The 23,312-nt window shown below is 37.4% G+C and overlaps 1 protein-coding gene across 1 annotated transcript in view; it reads left to right on the top strand.

The window, feature by feature from the left end:
- Nucleotides 1-2,260: 2,260 nt before the first annotated feature.
- LOC149806515 (uncharacterized) overlaps nucleotides 2,261-23,312 on the top strand; it is a 25,867-nt gene continuing 4,815 nt past the window's right edge. The window contains exons 1-2 of the mRNA XM_089975021.1: nucleotides 2,261-2,366; nucleotides 9,388-9,460. Of these exons, the coding sequence (XP_089831147.1) occupies nucleotides 9,391-9,460 (70 nt within the window). The 5' untranslated portion in view covers nucleotides 2,261-2,366; nucleotides 9,388-9,390. The remainder of the gene's footprint in view (nucleotides 2,367-9,387; nucleotides 9,461-23,312) is intronic.

Raw genomic sequence — 23,312 nt, forward strand, 5'->3', positions numbered from 1 at the left:
AAGATTCTGATTTCACGAGAACATTCAAAAACACGTGTCTCTTCGTCTTCGTATTGGTCTTTTAGTATGGATAAGATCCTCAAGCATACTCACACACGTTCGAATTTTATAACGGATAGATTTAAGTTTAACTTGATTTTATCAAAGAGAAGTCTGTCTTTTCTTTTCGAAGCTATATTAGTGGTTCTGAAAAGCACCTTTTCAACGATCATGTTCTATTCCTCCTGCTGCTGTGTTGTTGCTTTGGTAGTATTAGTACTAACTGTTGCTTCTGGCGTCTTAGTGGCGGTGTCTCTTTCTCCTGGATTGAGAAAAAGAAATACGATACATTTTTCTCAGGTGATTTAATTGTACCTAAATGTCTTGTAAGAAAACTCACCGTTTTGTTTTCACTCGTTTCATTTTATTTGCTGTTTAAAGTGTTCTCTTCTTTTCTTCTTCATCTCACATTGATTTTTCTTCGTGTTGCTGTTTTTTGAACAAATAATTGTTCAACTTCTTTTTGATATGCAACTCTTCCTTCTTTTTCTTTCTGAAATCAACAGCTTCGGCCGAGTCATACCAAATAGTTATTAAACTGGTGTAGCAGTTGCCTCGCTTGGATCTCAGCATTAAGAGGCTAGTCTTAGGACTGGTCGGCCTGGTGTCAGGATAATGTGCTTGGCTGGAACATGATGCTACACGTCCGCGGCATCATGACCCAGTGCTAGTCGTCACTTTAAACTGCCACACTGTTGTCTTCGTAGCAATACGACTGAAAAATTGTTAAAACTATGTTTAAAATCCAAAACACACACACAACTGTCTGAAATCGTCATACACTGGTAGTGATGGACAAAGAGGCGAAGGTGGTACTACTGCCGCATATTACAATTTCTGAGGAGACGACGAGAAATCAGCCAAAGCTAAATTGGAGTCATCCTCTTCGAGAAGAAAGAATAATGCCTACATCTCTTGTAGTAGTCATCGTACTATCACTCCAAGTATAAGATATATCTGGGGCAAGAGCACTTAAAACCACTTACCTCTCTCATATGTGTGATTACATGTTTGTGTGTGGACATAGCGTATCTATAATCACGCCTGTCTTTGTGTGATAGCATGTTTGCATGTATGCAGGGTTAGGGCGAGTATTATTACTCATATTATTTTTTTTTTATAGATATAAGGTATGATATTATTAATAAAGCTTAAAAGCTGTGTAGTTTACCACTCAATGGTGCGTTGGAAAGTACCGAGTAAAGTTTTTAGGTGTTTTCAACTAAATTAGAAAACAATTATAGTGCAAAAGTATTTTTTTTTTTATATTTTGGCACTCTAGAATATAACGACTTGCAAAAGTTTGTTTTGCTAACATACAAAACAAAACAATGGGTACAGCTAAAATGTTTCATAGAATTTTGTCTACAAGTATAGTTCGCAAAAGAATTGGAATTATTTCAAACAGATTTTTTTCTTTGTGAATTGTACAAGCAGAGGCATGTTTATCGGGACTGTCACATAACAAAGATTATTTAATGTGGACTGTCGCATAACAAAGATTATTTAATGTGGACTGTCGCATAACAAAGATTATTTAATGTGGACTGTCACATAACAAAGATTATTTAATGATGTTTTATAATCAATTTGTTTTTTAAAAAGTGGACTCCCACCGACTATTTTTGAAATTGATAGTAATAAATATTGCATTTTGAAGTAAAGACAAAACTCAGCTATATGTGAGTGTTTGCATGTGCATGGATGTGTTTGGCTGTGTATATATTTTTTAGCAGTTACTTTGATATTTGGTGGTAAGGCTTGTGAACCTGTATGCTCTTATACGCTATCATTTTTATATGCCTGTAATCTCCATGCACATTGTAATGTTTCCTTATACATACAACAATATTTATTTCCGTTTCTCTCTCTCTCTCTCTCTCTCTCTCTCTCTCTCTCTCTCTCTCTCTCTCTCTCTCTCTCAGCTTCTTTCTTTTCATTCTACACCTAGACACACTAATTGTCTATAACTGCTTTGTATGTTTTCTTTTTAAGTTGTTCAAATACGGCTATAATATTTTTAGTACAATTCATGTATGTATAATCATTCCTCGTGCGAATGAAAAGAAAACCTATTTAATCTCTTTTTGTGTCTTCCAGTGTATTTATCGCTACCAGGCGCTATCAAATTTACATTAATGACAATAATTAAACCAAAGATAGGTATGGGGAATTCCACTCAATTAGTCAGGTAGGCGAAAGATGACCCATATTTCTGCTTATTCATTCACAGTACATTAGTTCCATTTTTCGCAGGTAGGAAACAGCGGCATATTCCAAAGGAGATTTTAAGTGATACTCGTCCTGGAATACAACCGCATTGAGAGGTATAAATCTATCAATTTTTTTAATAGAAAAAAATATATATGACGATAATTGCTTTCTACAATGCATAGTTATCAATAATGGTCGCAAGTACTAAAGACAAGTGCTGGTACAAACATTTTTAAGTCATCGTGTTCAACATTGTAAAATACAGCAAAGTTTGGAATAATATTGGTCTCAATACTTTGTGTGAACCGAATATCTTCTAATACGCTTTGTGAGAACCCAAGGATTTCCGTACTCTGTGTGTGTGTGTGTGTGTGTGTGTGTGTGTGTGATTAATATATCTCCAACAATAACTTAGCTCGTCACATAATTCTGTGTAGGGTTACACTATATAAGACCAGATAAACCATTCAAGTCGGTTATAAGGTTATAATGACCAGTGATAGCTTCACAAATCTTTCTAGAAATGTCATATATGAATGACGCACTGTCATCAAAAAAAGCTGAAACATTCCGTGCTGATTGTAACCCTATATCTAAATGTACTGAAGCTGTGTTGCCGTATCCCTTGCATCGGCATGTATTGGTACATAACGTATTGAATATTAAAGACCATTTTCTAATATGGGTGAAATGCATAAATGGTCTCATTATATTTAAACATATAATAATATACAAGAATCATAAGCAAAAACGTTTTTAAAAATGGATCAAGTAAATATTGTTTATGCATATATGTTACATGTACATAATCGCAAAAGGGACATCCCTCGTTCAAGTCAATGTTTCCATCTATGGATTTAAGCTAAGAACTGTCAGCGTTATATCTTCATGATTGTAATTGTAAAATTATTCGACTAAGATAGCAAACGTGGTTTTTTAATGTACATAAAAGCACTGACCGTTTGGGATTCAACAAGGATGAACATACGTGTATATTTTTGAATCGGACGTTTATTCATAACGTATAGTATAGAACGCCAACATACAACACTGGATTATTATTCATAACGCATAGTATAGAACGCCCACGTACAACACTGGACGTTTATTCATAACGTATAGGATAGAACGCCCAATTATAACACTAGACTTTTATTCATAACGTATAGGATAGAACGCCCACGTATAACACTGGACTTTTATTCACTTCTAGGGAAACTTAAGATAATTAATTGTCGCTACACAATACATCACTTTCTGTTTCGACGTCTCAGTAAATTCCAAATACCTATTTACGTTTTCAGTTATTAGTCAAATGTTACAGAGATACATGTAAAAGGCATCTTTATTTTATATTTTTGGCGAAGGTAAAGTGTCCACTTGGATAAAACGATTTAGAACATATATAAATTGACTTGTTGCTGTATCAAACTAAACTTCTATTGTTTTTCAATTAAGTATTACATCATAACAGTCTTTCAAAACTTGTGTAACGTTCATTTTCAATTCCTTCGTAACTTTAAAACTATTCTTTACAAATAATGGTTTGCAAGCGTGATGTCGTAAAACAATAGCAGATGTAAAGGGTGGGGGGGGGCTGACTTCACCTTGCATTACGTTTTACAGCATGATGGTTGAAAGCCATGTTTGACCCCAAATCCCCAGAGGTTTGACTTCACCTTACATCACGTTTTACAGTATAGATGGTTGAAGGCCATGTTTAACCCCAAATCCCCAGAGGTTTTGACTTCGCCTTGTATCACATATCCTAAGCTGCAGAGCAGCAACGTTTTATACTAGACCTTCAGAGCTCTTTACATTTTGGACCGTCACTTTTACTCACTGATCCTGGGCCCACAGTAGTTGTACCTACCACGGTAGAAGCTTTTCTCCGAGAAGCAGTCTGTGAACCTTCCTAGGCTGGCCGTGATATCACGGCAGTGCTTTTCTACTTTGGCAGTCTGTACAATTATGATCTCTCTCTCATCGGACACGACGCAAGCTATCAGAAGCGAACGTACTGTTAGCTATAAACACCATCATTTTCAGTCGCCAACTGTATCAGTCTTCCGCCACATGCCAGACATATGAAAAAAGTTAGCAAAATATCCCAGGCGTTCAATAGGCAAGGATGACTTTGATTTTTCCTCTTCACGGGATATTTGTTTTAAAGAAATTGTTCTCTACCGCTCGTCTGAATTCTCACCGCGCTTCTCGGTCACTCTGGCAGCAGCAAGACCCAGCTGTTGCTAAACCTCCTGACGCGCTGGATGAAGTGTGATCGGCTGTATGCGGTTTTTCCCGAAACGGACGACCAGGAGTGCTACGACGTTATATTGCAGATTAGCGACGCAACCGTCAGCAGAAAGATCACGGTCAGCCTATAAAAGACGAGGTGTACGTAATAGAAGACCCGATAACGTTCTTTTCTAGCCTTGACGAAGTACCAGGGCTAGACGACATTGAGCGTGACAACAACAACATTGTTAACGACGAGGTTATTCTGGAAGGACAAAAGAATCACACGAGCCTTGAAAGCCGCAGTAGGCACAAAAACGAGTTGATCCAAGTCCAGCGTAACGTCTGCATCCCCAAGGTGATCAGCGACAAAGCGAACATCACAGTCGTCTTTCAAAGAGACGACTTCAGAGCCACACAGCATCGCCACCGTGGACCTGACCACCACCGGCCTGGTGAAGTTTTCGGCTGGTCTATCAGAGAATTTCCTCATTCCCAAATGGGTGTAGAGGATGCGCTGTACCTTCCAAACATGTGACCTTGTAAATATGTTAAATGCTATGTTCCTTTAATACGCAGATGACACTGTACTTGTCGCAGATAATCTTCTGACACGCAACATACTCTTGATATGTTTAGTAGATATTGCGATTACTGGAAACTTGCAATCAACAGAGAGAAAACAAAAATATCGTTTGGTTTTTTTTTATAAATTTTTTAAATGGCCTACATATAAATTTAAGACAGGCAATATGGATATTGATGTTGTAGAGGTAATTAGGTCTTACATTTCACAAAAATGCAAAGTTCCCCATCGACCTGAATAGCCAAGTGTCCATAGCTAATAAAGGTATGCATATACTTAAAAAGCTAATACACAATATAGATTTGACTATTGATTGTCTACTGAAACTATTCGATATCACCATTGTAGCGACTTAGCATATGCTTGTGAAATTTGGGGATTTGTGAAATATGATGTAGTCGAAAAACTGATCTTTCTTCACTCAGCATTATATTGATAAAAAAAAATGTACCCCTCTATATATGGAATACGGCGAACATGATCGTTTCCCTTAATTAACAACATTAAAAGTCGCATGATAAACTAGTGCGCTAAATTGGTCAATGGTTATTATCGTTTGTATTCTCTCTTATACAAACACATTGGGGTGATAATTCCTATGACAATACGTGGTTGCTTGAAGTAAAATCTATATTAGATAATGTTGGGTTAAGTTACCTTAGGAGAAATCAAAGTTTCCTATCAGCTAACAAATTCGGTAGAACAACGAATAATAATAGATCAATACATATAAACTTGGACAGCTAACATCAATACGTCATCTAAGGGTCTAAATTACAGGTTATTTAAACGAGTTTGGATTTCAAAGGGATCATTTTCTTATTACCCCAAAAAGTGTATCTAAAAATTTAATACAGTTTAGAATTGCTAATCATAGGTTTCCCGCTGAAACCGGTAGGTGGACTAATGTTTATTATAACGAAAGATATTGTACACTGTGTGAGTCTCAATAAATAAGGATGAATATCATTATCGTCTGTCGTGTTCTTATTTACACGAAGAAAGACAAACATTTAACCCATATTTTTTACACTTTCAGGATAAATATAATAAATTAATGAATACAAGTAACGTACGACTCTTAACAAATATTTGCAAGATTTTAGATTGTGTTTTCCAAATATTGTAAATCATGTTGTATCTAATATCATCACACTATATTTATTCAAGTTATTTTTCTTATATACTTCCTGATTGTAATAAAGCCTTCTACAGGGGCACATGGTCGAGCTCAGTGCTTTACGCGAAAAGATCGTTGCAAGAGGTCGACATACGTTTGCACCTGTCATATTGCCCATTAATGGCCCGCAAAGTCCGCAGAAGAAATCCGTAAGGAGGTCAAGGAAGCGGTCATTCGAAGAGTGAGGAGAAGACACTGTGGCTACACAGAAAAGCCGTGACACACATACAGGTCTCAAATGAAAACTTCCTAATAAAAGTTCACCGAAAAGGTTCGACAATATATCGTGGACAAGGGGTTGGGAATGGCCCGTGGCCAATGTTCCACCCAACTTAAAAACTTTTTTGTTGCACGAGGAAGATAGAAAATGGCGAATATAAGGCACAATGACTGATGGCCAAAGTATGCCTATCTCGAGCTGACGGGTGCAAAATGGGCTGTATGTCCCGACTGTAAGCTTGATCTGAAAGATGTCATCAGTGTAAGGAAAAAGCTGGGTGCGCCTGCTAAAGGGAATTTATCGGGCGCGTAGCATGACCGGCGGAGGTAGCAGCTGAGTCGGCATGCAAAACCAAGGCCAGGACGCGACCCAAAACGGCGTAGGCAGTACCGCATCCAATGCTGGAAGTTACTCCACTGCCAGCACTGTTGCAACAACCACAGTAGCCAAAACCGCAGCTAGAACTTCCACCGCAGTGACCAATTCTGCAGCCAGAGCCACAGTCAACGGAAGAGAGGAGGGCCCCCACACTATAGTTATAGACAAACCCCAAAAATTTCAGCAGATATACATTCCGATATGGTCATCGATTTTGAGGCTGGGATGCTATAACTGGCCCAACGTCTGTATTTAGCGGCCTCATGACCAAAAACAGGATCGTGTTCTTTTCAAACCAGAGGCAGATCACGACCCTTCCGTGGCCATAGCGGCCGCTTAAGCGGCCTAACGAGTGGACATCGTGCACTCAAGTCTGAGGATGCTTTTGGAAAGGCGAAAGAAATGTCCCATATTTTGGATACTAGACGTGACAGCACATGTCAAGGGCGGTCTTCCAGCTCTCGTCGCCAAGGGTGGTGGAAAGGTAGTGGAAAGTGTAACTGTGACTATGCCTGGCGCATAATTCGGCTGAAGTTACCAGCGACTAAAGGCATGCAGTCAACGTGCAGATGTGGTCGATTAGGTGATCCACAAACGGCCGTACACATGGCGGACGAATCGGCAGTACATTCGTTTTGCTAATTTAGCCATGGTCCCAGAGTTGACCCGGTGTCAGCATACACGATGACCTCTTTTCAGGACGTGCAAGGCTCTGCCCTCGACATGGGGGCGCCTATGCTGCGCGATCGTAGCATTCTTTACCTGCAATACTACTTGCATGAGGCCCGCGACTCTAAAAGAGCTGGTTACACCAACGGATCCTTGATACCTACCTCTAAATTCCTCCAGTCGACTAATACCTTGAGGTTGTAGATTTGATCTCAAAAGTGGCTGACGATAGCGACTACGCACCTGTTTGATAGCACCCGTTACCTCACTGACACTTACCAAGTAGACTCCTGCCTCAATCACGTTGGATTTGACTATAATGTTTGTGCCGACGATTCGCTGTATAATATACTATTAATGTCAAAATCGGCAGCCGAAGCGAACCCACCATCCTCCGAGTGTTTGGCTCCGTCGACGTGAACAAAAACCTGGGTTTCGCGCAACGGAATGGGTAGAAGGACGCGCATTGCAACATTTTCTGCGTCTTCCCGCTGACTGGCATATATGATTTTTGCCAGAACATGCGTAAGTTCGTCTTTGGCGTCAAGCTGACCCGCCAAAACACTGACTATGCCATGTTATCCGCCAACGAAGCAGATCTATGCATAATCACGCTCCCGATGGTTGCCCTGTGGTTATTGTACAAGTTCTTGGCTGACAGATGATATTTAAGTGGAGTCAACAGATCGCAAAACTGTTCTGCAATATTTCTTGTCTGTAAATTGGTGTGACGATATACTTTTGACGATGTTACCGATGTAGGCTGTAATAGTACTAAAAATAAATGACGGCAACGGTTCAAAGCTGACTTGTAATAGTTTTCAAAATTACACCAGTGCACCGACACGTACGTGTATATAATTGCTATTTGGACCTTTCTCGTACTTTGCTTTCATGTTGCAAAACTTACACCCTAGCAATCATTGGCAATAGTTAAGTTGTGCGTATATTTTTGTTGCACTGGTTTTAAGTATTTATCAGTCATGCGAAGATCTTACGTACTTCTTTTTCGTTTGCTCAAATCATTTAATTTCAGTTCATTTTCTTGTTAGTGGGTACACACTCAACGGAATATTTTCATATTCAAATTGAGGAATAGTTATAGCCGTTCTTTGTAAACACACTGACACGTAAACAGATATACGCGGATGCGGTCACTCATTAATGTATAATCGTCCTGCAGTGCAATTGAAAGTATCGTTTGGACATTGTTGATGATGCACTAAAGAAAGATGGTCAATATACTGGCACAAATGTTTCACCCTGTTAGTTGTTATTATGTAAATCATTAACGAGATAAATATTAATTTCTTATAACGGTCTTGTATCAAATTTACAATTTATTTCAGTAGAATCCTGGCGCAGCAAATATATTTACAGAATACTGATCGTATTCATCGGCACTTTGGACAACAATATTTTTAAACACAATTTCGGTTGACAAAATCCGGCAGAAGTCATAGCTCATCCAAACATTTGTACGCAAGTAATAAGAACAATACTGCAGTGATACTAGAATGCGTGAAATAATGTTTTATTTACATACTCGGCGCTGAATAAATTTGAGCATATCACGTTACTTTTGATACATAACAGTAGTGCAGACCGAAACTGGTTATGTTGCCATTTGGTTTAACAATTTTTTTCACCTTAAGATAGGCTACACATTGCGGCAATTCTAACTGGTGGAGAAAAACCACGGCAAAATCCTTGGAAATACCACCGACCCACGGGACCATATAAAGAGTGCTGTGTACTTGCGATACAAAATATTATTTTGAGTGTTCAATTATGCTTGAACTTTTATAAGCATATTATACTTACCATAAACACCGAAAGTGCCCTTTCAATTATCTTTTTCAGACAATGACTGTCAAGAAATGCGGCATTTGTCTATTTGTCCTTGCAATAGGATTTTGCATTCACACTGTGGCAGGTAATTACAATTTATGCTTATTTACCTCAAACGTGAAAACCACTTATAAATGCCATGAGTTTTATATTGCTAAAGGGTGGTAATTACTCTACCTAAGTGTGTTTGTGTTGCAATGTTTCAACACTACATAAAAATGAATTACTTTAGTGTTGGTGACAATAATAGTTGAAGTTATATCATGTCATTTTATCAGCAACAAGGCGACACGGAATACTTAAATGTGGCTCATCTTTTGCGTTAAGATGTATGGTTTTAACGTTGTCTTCTCCACTTGGAAGTTTATGCAGAGGAAATATCATCAATGGTTGTACAAATAATTTAAATGCAACAGGTCATATATCCACATTTTCCAACCCACAAGAAAAAAATGCCTACATCTTTGTTAACAATGTCGCTAAGGATACTACCTTTCTGCTAATATTTAGGAATTTACACAATATTATTCTCAGCGACTAAATGTCATACTCTTTATTCGTAATTATTGATTTTGTCGTTACTAAACAAAGGAAAGTCAGAATATCAAAATATTTCATTGTTAGCATGATCGTTATGTAGTAAAATAGTTTCATGATCTACCTTACATTTAACTCAAACGTATATTCTGACATCATGACGCCTACCAATCAGTAGATTTTGATATGAGTGCTTACTTGTTTGTGGATTATTTATATCGCAGGGGCTGGTATATGTTAAAAACCACTGCGTGCAATAAATCCAATAAATTAACCTTAATAGTTGTTGTTGTTGTTGTTGTTGTTCTAGGGTTTAACGCCATTTTTCAGCACACGATAGGCTATACATGGCGGCCAGTATTAATGGTGGAGGAAGAACCCGGGAAAAGCCGGGAAAGAACCACCGACCCACGAGAAGCTTTCTCACATACCCACATTGGCTGAATCCGAGACTCGAACCCACGCAGACAGAGGTGAGATGGCAATGATCAGTAACGGAGAGCGCTCTAGACCACTCGGCCACTCGGGGCCCTTAACCTTAATAGAAAGATTTTCTAAAGTATCAGTAAGAAAACCTCCGAAACCAAATAAAAATATATTTTCTTTGAATTTTCGTTTACGTTCTAAGATACGTTCAAGGTTTAATAGAGATGATCAATGTTCAAGACTGGAAATTTCCTTGTCCTTTTCATATAAAAATATGGGGATTATGTAAAACAGGAGTTTCTAAATTACGCAAACAGCACTGTTTCCTAAAAACATACATGTGCATTATTTATTAATTCTATTAAAATACAGATCTCACCAAGTTTGAAAACGTACAAGTGCCTCCACTAACCAAAGGTTGTAAACTGTTTCGTTTTTTCAAACTCATTGAACAATAAGATAAAAATGCATTAAAGTAAACTTCATGCTCGGACCCAAACGTTTGTTTAGATCCCTAACAAATAATATGATAAAAGACATGTAAAAAAATATACACAAGGAATAAAATAATTGGGAAACAAATCATATTAAAAGTGTAACAATCAAAGGGGTTACATGGCCGAGCGTGCCGTCTTAAGGCATGGGCACACTGGGCAGTTGCCCAGGGCCTCATTCTTCGAGAGGCATCATGCTGACCATATTGTTAATGAATATTGAAAGATCTTTTGGCAATTTAATTTGCTTTAAAAGTGTAGTGGGAAGCACGTTTCCCAATTTTAAAAGATAGTGACGTCTAGTGGAATTCCTGTGGGTGGGTAGGGCCGGTAAAGGGCCCCAGTGCATTGCTTTGCCCAGAGCCTACGATGTTCCTCAGGAGCGATTCCACTAGACTTCATAAGTTTCCCCTGATTCCAAAGACCTCAATAAAACTACTGTTGCAAACTTGAAAGTTCAACGTGTCCATTCTATAAATAATTTTACCCTAATTAATACAAGGCTACAGATCTCACAACTTCCAATTGTCTCTCAACCGCACATCTGCGTGTTTCTCTTCATTAACTTTCCATAACGTACCGTCAGCATTTCACTCCGTAAAACCAATCACTTATCCACCTTACGCAGGGAAATAGGGAACTATTTTTACTATGCCACCAGTCAATTCATGGCTTTAAGCCTCATTTCGCCTGTAACTTTGCAGCACATTTACAACAATGTCAACAATATACGGCGCCTGCCGACGACGGAATAGTCCCTTCTGGATTATTCCATTGTGTAATTTACTCTCCAGTCATAAAAACTGCTCCGGGAGTCTTACAATCAATGTACACAGCAAGATTTTAAAAGGAACTATTGAACAACAGGGACACTCATGATTCTGACCTGAATTCACCAAATGTAAACCATGGTATCACGGAAACTCACTAACACCTGACTCCATGACGTTTTCCCCATGTAATTGGCTAATTATTTCGGTCTGAGGACTATATTCCCAGCACCGACTTCCCATAATCAAACAAGTAATAACTAAAATCAAAGAAATCATTAAAATGGAGAGCTAGAAACAAATGTGCATATTCCAAATTTAATACAAAAGCAGTATCAAATCTGTATTCTACATGTTCCTTTGTATTACTGACAGAATAACAAGATTATAGCAAAATTGTTAGTTGATACTGCAATGCATAATAATAATAATAATAATAATAATAATAATAATAAACTTCGTATAATGAGCCAAGCAGTAATGGGTAAATGTTGTCGCTAAGATTCGTATACATGTTTGCAAGATTGAAATATTTGCAAGACTGTACTGGGGAGGTTTGGTTGTCTGAAAGGGAAGTCCCCTTATGTTCTCAGTCGCAGGATCCAGTTTAGTTCCTTGCTTTGAGCTGTGATGTCCAGTTTAACGTTAGAGGTACTTATTTGCATATATAATAGATCTAGAAAATGGATGGCATTACCTTTTCCATCATGCACAATTGCCTAATAAACTGTATTTGTCCTATCCTATAAAATAAATTAAAAAAAACATTTATAATACCGTTACGGCTTTATGATTTTAAACAAAGTAACAGAAAAAAGAAGAAGAAAAAAAAACAAGTTTTGTAAAATTCAACACAAACGAATTTAAGATGTGATTGGACACGGTAATGACGTGCGGACGTTATTTCGTTATTAAATCGTCATATTCAATCCTCATTTTATATTAAAATAGTCTATATTTTGATGAATAGCAAAGCGAAATATGATTCTTTTTATTATTCGTTGTTTGCATCAGTATAGAAATGTGAAACTAATTTATCAGTTTATGCATTGTAATTTATGGTGTAAACTTTATTAATTTATGCATTGTGACTTATGATGTAAACTTTATTGACAATTAGCAGACAAATTATAATTAGGTTGGTTTTTTACTGGTATTGTTATATTTCGTATGTTATGTTCTTAATATTTTCCTGGTATTGTTAACTATTAGTATTCGCTATTAACGCAAAACAAGAAAATCAAAGTATTAAAAGTACTAAAGTCATGGTTTCTTTTAAATAATAACTCATCTCATTAAGATAAAAGTTATTTATAAATGTTATATCCTGCATATTATAAGATGAAGAGAGATGAAGATAGGTTTCAAGACATAGCAATTTTTGTAAGCATTAATTTAATATATAATACAAACCATAATTATTCATACTTGAATATTAGTCAGGACTTGTCCACCTAATACCGAACTGTACCTTATATTCTCGCTTAAAATAAGAGTCCAATACTGCCCTGATATACATCTGCCGTCGCACCATGTGCCGGTCGATTTTGGTCTCTGCCGTTTGCAAAGAGTAATTATAAAACAAACAGCGTAGACCCTGATCGGCAGGCGAATTATGCTGCGGCAGATGATGATTTTATTGTCTGCAGTTTGACTCATCTTACAAGCTAGTATATACAGTATGTTTCAAACAGATTTAATCCCCTTTACTTGCTAACATAGATTCATATAATCTCTGTTAGTAGTGTCGGAGTAGGATTTTGCCTTTTTTATCCCCATTTGGGGCCATTCCAGCCGTCCTCGCCTCTATCCGCATGAAATAGTTAGCCCATAAGTGATCGTTGCCTGTTGATCACTTTAAAGTTTGTCCGCGGTGTAAACACACACATGACGTGAGCCAGTCATGGGAAGGGTAGAGTCTTGTCCGGATGTAAGTGTCCCCAAAGGGTTTCCAAAATCCAAAACACCGCCTTTGACACTACTCTGTGACTGTAGAAACAAAATCTCACACAGCGTACTTATTCTTATCAGCGTTTGCCAGTGAACTAACATCTAGGCTTGCACAATTTGCTGTAGATACCAAAAAAGAACGAGCCATTGTATCTGACAAAGCCTAATTTAAAATTTCAAGATATCATGAATTCGCGTAATGGACTATGTGAGGCACGATATACGCCTAGCCTTTAAGAGTGTACCACCTGATACGCAGGATGAGATAAAACAGCGACAAGTGGGATCCATGCTCAATCAGATTGAAAATATGGGAGATGGTTATCCTCCTACACCCATCAACGATATGGATACTGTTTTCGCCAATTAAATAAAACGTTTGAGTGCAATTATAGGAATCTCTATGGCATTAGGACGCAACAATGTGAACTCTATGGCAGAACATGGTATTATGAATATTGTAAAACACGTACGCAGGTGTTACATCATGGCCTAGGTAGATGACCCTGTCATAAATACTACGTCTGGTAAAATCACGTAAACAACTTTGTCAGCCCTTTGGATCTGCTCGTGAGTAATATAAAGCGCGCAGACACAAATGAAAACTACAAACACCTGTGGCTACACAAGCACAGACAGATACAACACACAATAATATAACAGAAACAAATGAAACAATAACTAGCACTGAATCGATCGCAGTTTCTGATCCTAATAAATTACCAAAAAAATAAAACAAGCCATTGATAAAATTTCTTAATTAGAAAGACACTCTATCTTTACCTTAAAATAAATATGCCTATTCTGTCGCAACTAAAACAGCTCGAATGGCAGCATGGACTATATGTACTATGTCGTATGAGAAAAGCAGACATACTTGAATTATTGAGATCCATATCCATTTGCCACTGCAGCAGCAACAACAACACCAGCAACAAATTACAAATAAAACAACGGTACAGCATCTTAAACAGTTTTCACGTGAGCGAAATATTTGAATACGCAGAGGTGCAAGAAAAGATGACATTCTTTTCTTGAGGTAGCAGATGAATATGAACGAAACCGTCGTCGTGCTCTTGCACCTGTTATCACTAATGAAGCTGCTGATTATGTTCGTGCAAAAGCACAAACAATCACAAGTACAAGAATTCAAATTTCAAAAATGTACTGACGAAAATCACATGGCAAATATCCAATCTACATACACGCCAGGCAAAGACGCTTGACAACTATTGACAAATATGATCCCTGGAATAGTAGCAGTGTTACATAACTTTGGCCACGCCGAGGTTAATGCAGACAGTTTCCATATCACTCATTTGGTTATGCCGCTTAGTCATGACAATGATGGATTTAAAACTATTACACCGTAGATTCTTTGTGGTGCCTGCGTAATCCTGAATTGGTAAAGGCATTAATAAAATTCTTGAAACGCTGGAAAAATACACCAATGCATGATCGAGATGGACTATCGAAAGATGTTCCCAGGTTGAGGTCCATCTCTCACCGTATCAACTATTTCGTGGATCCAGTTGCATAAGAACATCAAATTTTGTACCACCAAAGTCAGTTATAAATGTGACAAATCAAACTGGGTACCACCAAAGTCAGTTATAAATGTGACAAATTTTGAAAACAGTGTTTCGAATGGGCAATTTTATTGTCGGTATATCCGGTCAGTGATAACCCAGACTTGCCCCAAATATATCAACAACGCAAGGGTGGAAGTCAACTTTGGTGTTATCGAATTTCCTGTGCATGAATCTTGCTTGGCTTTTTAGGGGGCGCTCACCAGATAATATGTATTTTTGAGAGAGTGACGTATGTAAGGTGAAGTAGTTCGCATTTAAAACATGCACAATGGAGAGAATGTTGGCATACCTCTATGCTACATTAATGTAATGCGGATGATATTTCTTTTGGATATTGTACTTTTGGACATTTTACATGATTTAAGCACACTGCTAACTAAAATGACTGCTCCCTTGTGTTAAAAAAATCAGCCTGAATTAGTCTAAAGTACACTATACATAGCAGCTATTAAAATAGGGAAAATGAATTTTGCCAGACTAGACAATACCAGCTTCTGAAAGTGCAATGAATGAATTACCAAATATATAAAATGTAAAAAAAGTTATCGGCTCTTTTTTATACAATTTACCTCTGAAGTTCAGGAAGTGAAAATGACCAAGTAGAGCTAGCACTTTTTTGAAAGGTGCACATCTGAAGTAAGGCCAAGCTGTATACTCTATAACCCATAGTACACCCATCAGTCATACACCAAAATAAAGGGAATTAAAGGTTCTTTGCATTATACCTAAGATATACAAGGTCTTTTTTAAATAGCCAGTATAACCAGTGAGGAAAGCCGGGGAAATTCTTTTTCTTTAAAATCCTAACCCTATGCAAAATACGAAACTGTAGAGCGCCACCTTAACGGACACAGTATCAAGATAAAAGATACCCATACAGACGTTGCATACATGTTTTAAGGCTAAAGAACTGCTCACTATTTATAATTTTTACTGCGGTTGAAAACCATAGCTCACAAGTATGCCAGAGCCTGGTAAAAACGCCGTCAATTTACTGCAGAACGACGTTAAGATGAAATTCCCGTGTATCATCGACGCGGATTTTAAATGCCTGAATTTTACAGTGGAAAGCTCTGTAGAAAAGACACAAACTGGCCTGATATTGATCGAACTGTGCAAACCGCTGAACAAATTCCTTGTGGGTGATATGATGGCAAAACAGAGCCGCCAGTCCTTTATCATGACCAGAGTGCCAGTATTCAGAGCGTTAAAGCTCCAAACACAGTTGTTTCTCAGATCGATAGAAGTAACGGCAAAATTTTATTTTAACCAGCAGACACAATTATGACTGGTGTTAACAATCTTGAGTTTTCCAGAGGCACATGCTGCAGGATTTGTGATAGAACGTTCACTCAAGGCACAATCCTTCCATCCACACAATACAATGCAAATAATGCAGACATACTGACAAGAAAAGGTGTGTATCCATTTGAGTACATGAACTACCGGGACAAATTTGCAGAAACTTAGTTGCCACTGATCGAAGTGTTTTATTCATCGTTGTCACTTGATTGTATTTCCAAAGAATAGTACGACCATGCAAAGAAAGTTTTAGTCAACATTCGAGTCGAGAACCTTGGTGACTATCACAATCTGTATTTATTCACTGATGTGTTGTTGCTCGATGATGGGTTTGAGAAATTGCAGGATAATGTCATGCACGTTTACATGTTCAATCCTATACATTATTTTTCGTCACCGGGTATGGGTTGGGATGTACTGATGTCCAAAACCAAAATCGAGCTGGAATTGCTCACTGATATTGACCAGCATTTGTTTATCGAACGATCATTTCATGGCGGGATATTAATGTCGAGTCACATATACGCTCATGCCAACAACCCAACCGTGAACGAATATGACACTGCTGACACAAGCAGTTAAATAATGTATTTAGGTCATAACAACCTTTACGACTCTGCCATGATGCATCCGATTCCGGTTGGTGGATTTCAGTGGATAGATCTTGCGCACATTGATTTACAAACCCACATACAAGATCACTACATCCACGGTGATCATCGATACTTCATTGAAGCTGATCTGGAGTATCCTGGATATTTACACGAGTCACACGACGATTATCCGCTGGCCCCAGAGGAGCTGTCGGTGCCCGGTACGTGGTTGTCCCATTATCAGTGCTCGATCGTCGATTACTCCAGACGCACATATAATGAATGCACAAAACTGGTACCAAATCTTAGGACCAAACACAATTATGTACTGCACGTGAGAAATCTTCAGCTGTATTTGCCAACTGGTATGCGTGTAACCAAGATTCATCGAGTGCTTGCATGCTCCAGACATTCAGATGAATGCAGATCTACGCACAAAGACCATCAATGAATTCGAGAAGGGCTTTTTCAAATTCATAAACAATGCCGTGCCAATGATCGGGCAAACTAATCGAAGTGTGTGGTAATGTGAGCCAAAATGTACTCGATTGCGGTTGGACAACGGAGCTCTAGTAAAAACATTAAAAAGGCCACAGATGTTCTACGGGTAATTTTAAAGAACGATCTCAAGCACGAAATATACCTGGAATGTCCTCGGAACATTCTTGAATACACACACGGCAAATATGATTCGATCCAAGAAACATTGCATGGATTTATACCGATACACCAAAGTGAGTTTATCTCAGCGTGACACCATGCGATGGATACTCGGCGATGGAATTACACATACGCGTTTAGTCCTCGCACTATCGTTACCCAACTTACGGCTGGTACTTTTTAATGTGTCAACGTGCTAACACGAATCCTAGTGACAATTCCGTATATGCTGCAACGACGTGCATTTTTAGTCCACCAGGTGACGAATGTCCCAATCGATAACATGCTAATTGTATAGGAGAATCAATCCATTCCAAAATGGTAAATACATACATTAACCATAATGAATTAGTTGCACGACGTTGTTGTCCACCTTCTAGCTCTCAATGTGCATACAAATACCGAACAAACCTTTCTGCGAATGTTTGTAAAGGTGCTGGCAGTAAAATCATTTTCTGAGTAACAGTGATCATCTTTTGTCGAATCGCATTAGCTGGTTTTAATCCAGTCGTGACTGTGACTTCACTGTTCAATGCTAATGGGTGTTGTGCTACCCAATCCTGATACCGCTCTGGCCTCATGAGAAATTGCAAAGAGAACCGTGCTGATCGTAAAATACAAACGCACGTTTGTGGTCGTAGATGCTATTTGCGGTCTTTCTGCGAAAGCAACTGTCGGTCTTCGTGTGACAGAAATCACGACCACATCAACCAGTGTAGGTGTTCCAGTCAGTATTATTTTTGGAGCTATATCTAAAGGGGGTTTCACGGTTAGAATCGCCCCTTGAAAACACCAGAGGGCGTCTGTGTGTTACTCACTTCCGGATAGTTCAATCAATAAGATGGCAGATGTAGAGCAAGAGAAACTTACTTGTAGGATATAAACAGGTACACTGTGAAAGAGCTAAAGAGATGTCTTAAAGAACATGGACACAATGTGTCAGGACATGCACTTGAGTTTCTCTGTTGGTGCGAACAAATTAATTTATAGGCGATAGCGTTCCCGAATACGCGTATATTCTAAATTATTTGCTGCCAAACAGAGCAGTCTCAAAACGATCAGTAATCATTATATGGTGCAATCATTTATAAAATAATCAATGCGGTTGATTTTGAAACAGTTCTGGCATAAATGTAAAAGCACAGAAAATAACGACCACAAATAAGAAAAAGCGATGATTTACAGGCAGATAAAGTCAAACTAATTGCCAAAGTATTGATCGAAACTACTTTGGCTGCTAACCAGTACATATATTCATTTGCATGCATGCATGCATACATACATACATACACATACATACATACATATATACATACATGCATACACACATACATACATGCATACATACATACATTACATACATACATACATACATACATACTTACATACATACATACACACATACATACATGCATACATACATACACACATACATGCATGCATATATACATACATATATATATATATATATATATATATATATATATATATATATATATATATATATATATATATATATATATATATATACATACATACATACATACATACATACATGCATACATTGATACATGCATATACACATACATACATACATACAGGCATATATACATACATACATACATTGATACATACATACATACATACATACATACATACATAGATACATACATACATACATACATACATACATACATATATAGATACATACCTGCCTACATACATACATACATTCATACATGCATACATACATAGATACATACATACATACACACACACACACATACATACATACATGCATACATACATACATAGATACATACATGCAAACATACATACATACATGCATAATTACATATATATATATATATATATATATATATATATATATATATATATATATATATATATATATATATATACGTATGTACATATATACATACATACATAGATATATACATACATACATGCATACATGCATGCATACATACATGCATACATACATAGATACATGTATACATACATGCATACATGCATACATACATACATACATACATACATATATGCATGCATGCATGTATACATGTATCTATGTATGTATGCATGTATGGATGCATGTATGTATGTATGCATGTATGCATGTATGTATATATGTATGTATGTATATATGTACATATGTATGTATATATGTATGTAATTATGCATGTATTTATGTATGTTTGCATGTATGTATCTATATATCTATGTATGTATGCATGTATGTATGTATGTATGTATGTATGTATGTATGTATGTATGTATGTATGTATGTATGCATGCATGTATGTATGTATGTATGTTCGTTACTTCCTACGGTAGATATTGTATGCATACAAGAGCATTGGCTATATCCAGAGCAACTGCAATTTTTTCAAAGCATTGATAGGACATTTACTGCTTTTTCGAGACCGGATACCAGAATTGATACATGTCCATGGGAAAGAAAGCGTCCTTCTGGATTTGGAGGAACTGCAATTTTCCTTCGGAAATCATTACCGGTTCGTCCTATGAATAATATCGGGAACGACAGAGTTATTGCGGTTGAAATTAGCCTGCGCGCTATCAAACTGTTTTTATTCTGTGTGTGGTTTCCTTCCACAAACGTCTCATTAGATGATTATAAAGAAATAATGGAAGCTGTGGAATGCCTTTATGATGAATATAGTCAAAAAGGTTTAGTGATTATCTGCGGTGACTTCAATGCGGAGCTTCACAAAAAAAGTGATTTCAAAAAGTACAAATGGTAAAGGTTACATCCTTCAATCATTTCTTAAAAATAGGCATCTAATGTCAACATGTGACATTTTCCCTTCTGGAATACCAGGTTATACATATTGCTCATCAGACGGCAAACACTCGTCCTTGATTGACTCCATTTTGATTCCCTCCTCCAAAATAGATTTAGTCCGTAGTGCCAGTATTGAAGATGACCATCATCTCAATCTATCTGATCATTTACCTTCACGAGCAGAGTTGTTAGTTCCAGACGAACTCCTAGAATCAACATTTTCCAGATATCCAGTTACAATCAGCTGGCGCAAAGCTTCTTCAGAACAGCACTTAAACTCAGTGGAGCTATTTTTACACAACATTTCAGATGTACAAAACGCCCTAGTTACTGTTGCGACTGTTTTACGCAATACAGCTGACAACATTCTTCCAAAGAAAACCTTCCTGCCACACTTAAAACCTTACTGGAAATTTATTAATGTGGCTGAACTACATAAAGAGATGAGAGGAAAACGAGCATTATGGATAAAAGAAGAACGGCCACTTGGTACACAATTTAAAACTTATGCAGAATATAAAAATGCGAAAAGAAAATTCAGAAACCAATTAAACAAGGCAAAAGACCAATACGAACAGGAACAATTCAATGAGCTGGAAAAAGCTGCAGAACTGGATGTAGGGAAATTCTGCAGAATAGTAAGACTTCATAAGAAGGGTCAGAGACAAGATATTTCTGAACTAAAAGTGGAAGGAGAAATAATACGGGACCCTGATTTGATTCGTGACGCGTGGCGCCAGCATTTTAAAATTTTAGGTACTGAAATGCCAGATATTCATTTTAACGATACGTTTGCAACGGATATTAGAAACAAAATGAAGACTATTGTGGATTCAAATATTGATGACGGAGCAGATAAGGATATGTGTGAAACCATACTACAGAAAGACATTGAAGAGGCTGTACGAGAGCTGAAGAATAATAAATCATGTGGACATGATAAAATATATGCAGAGCATTTAATGTTTGCCTGTCATTCAGTTAGTTCTATTTTGTGTAAAGTGTATAATAGCATAATTTCCTTGGAAACCTATCCTGACTACTTCAAAACTGTAAATGTTATACCTATCTTTAAAGGTGGGAAAAAAGACAGACTAGATATGAATAACTATAGAGATATCTCAATCGTTCCAGTTTTTCAAAAAGTATTTGAAAAAATATTGTTGAAAAGGCTAATTCATTTTAGTGAAAGGATCAATTTCCCTCATCCTTTACAACAGGGATTTCGAAGCGAATGCAGTGGCATCACTGCAGCCTTTATTATAAAGGAGGAAATATGCCATTATTTAGAAGGTCAATCAAACGTTTATGCTGCATTCCTGAATAATGCTAAGGTCTTTAATACGGTATGGCATGATGGTCTCTTTTATAAGCTATTCTATCTCGGAGTTAAAGGAAAACTGTGGAGATTGATTAAAAATTCTTTTCGAGAAGTTAAGGCCCTTGTTCTGCTCAACGGGCATCATTCGAAACCATACTCAGTCAATCAAGGGGTAGGACAAGGAAGAACGCTATCAGCATGGCTATTCTTAGTCATGATAAATGACCTAATATCCTTACTGGAGTCAATAAAATCTGGAATACAAGTTGGTACCTTAAGTATCCCCTGTGTTTTACTAGCGGACGACACATCCTTGCTATCTTCGTCATTTAATGGTATGTGTGTTTTACTTCGCAACCTCCATGACTATGCATCGAAGTGGAGACTCCGGTATAATGCTGATAAAAGCAATATTGTCATATTTTCGAAGAAAAACATCAGGCAAGAATATAAGTTCATGCTCGGAGATAAAAGGATTCCAATAGTCTCTTCTAGAACCTATGCTGGGGTTACTCTCTCTACAGATCTTTCTAATACTGCTGCAGTGAAAAATGCTTGTGATAAAGGAAGATCAGTATTTTATTCCCTTGTTGGGACTGGCATTGGAAAGGATGGAATGAATCCAATTAATAGTTCTAAAATATGGTCAAAAATAGTACTACCTGCAATGACATATGGATGCGAATTATGGTCCAACTTGAGCCAGTCACAGGTATATGATCTAGAAGTATGTCAAAGAAAAGCTGCAAGAAGAATTATAGGGCTTGATCAGCGCTCTTCTATAGAAACAACAATTAGCAGTCTTGGACTGTGGTCAGTAGAGGGATATGTACATAAAATCAAATTAGTTTTTTTCAATAAAATCTGCAGAGCTAATGGTTCACTAGCATGGAAAATTATATTCAACAGAAGAATTCTTGACTTCCTGATGCACGAGAACGAGAGCGTAGGTTTTGTTAAAAATATATATCGTGTTCTTTTGAAATACCAGCTTGGCGGTTTTTTCCACCTATACGTAAACACCCTATATTCTGTCCCGAAACCTGTCTGGAGGAGGAATATTGAAACGTCAGTTCACTGCTATGAAGAATCATTGTGGAGATCTAAACTTGAAATGAGACCTGAACTTTTACATTATGCAAGTGTCCATACTAGTCTTCAACCACTCGCTGTCTGGAAGCTTGGTAAATGTTTTCCTAATAAAACTTGGACTTTCGCTAGCATTGCCTATTTAACTATGTTTTCAATTTCAACAGAGAATGAATATAAATGTAAACTCTGCAAAAGATTAACTACAGACAGAGCCAAGCATATGTTACTATACTGCCAAGCCCTAAACGACGAACGTAATACTATGTTTGAAAAACTAATAGATGCAATGGACATTCTAGACTCGCACTGGCTTTTTGGGCAGGACAATGACTCGTTACTTCATATCCTTTTGGGCAAGAGAGTGGGCATCTTT

This window comes from Sinohyriopsis cumingii, chromosome 1 (assembly GCF_028554795.1).
Source record: "Sinohyriopsis cumingii isolate HCF-2022 chromosome 1, ASM2855479v2, whole genome shotgun sequence".
Lineage (NCBI taxonomy): Eukaryota > Metazoa > Mollusca > Bivalvia > Unionida > Unionidae > Sinohyriopsis > Sinohyriopsis cumingii.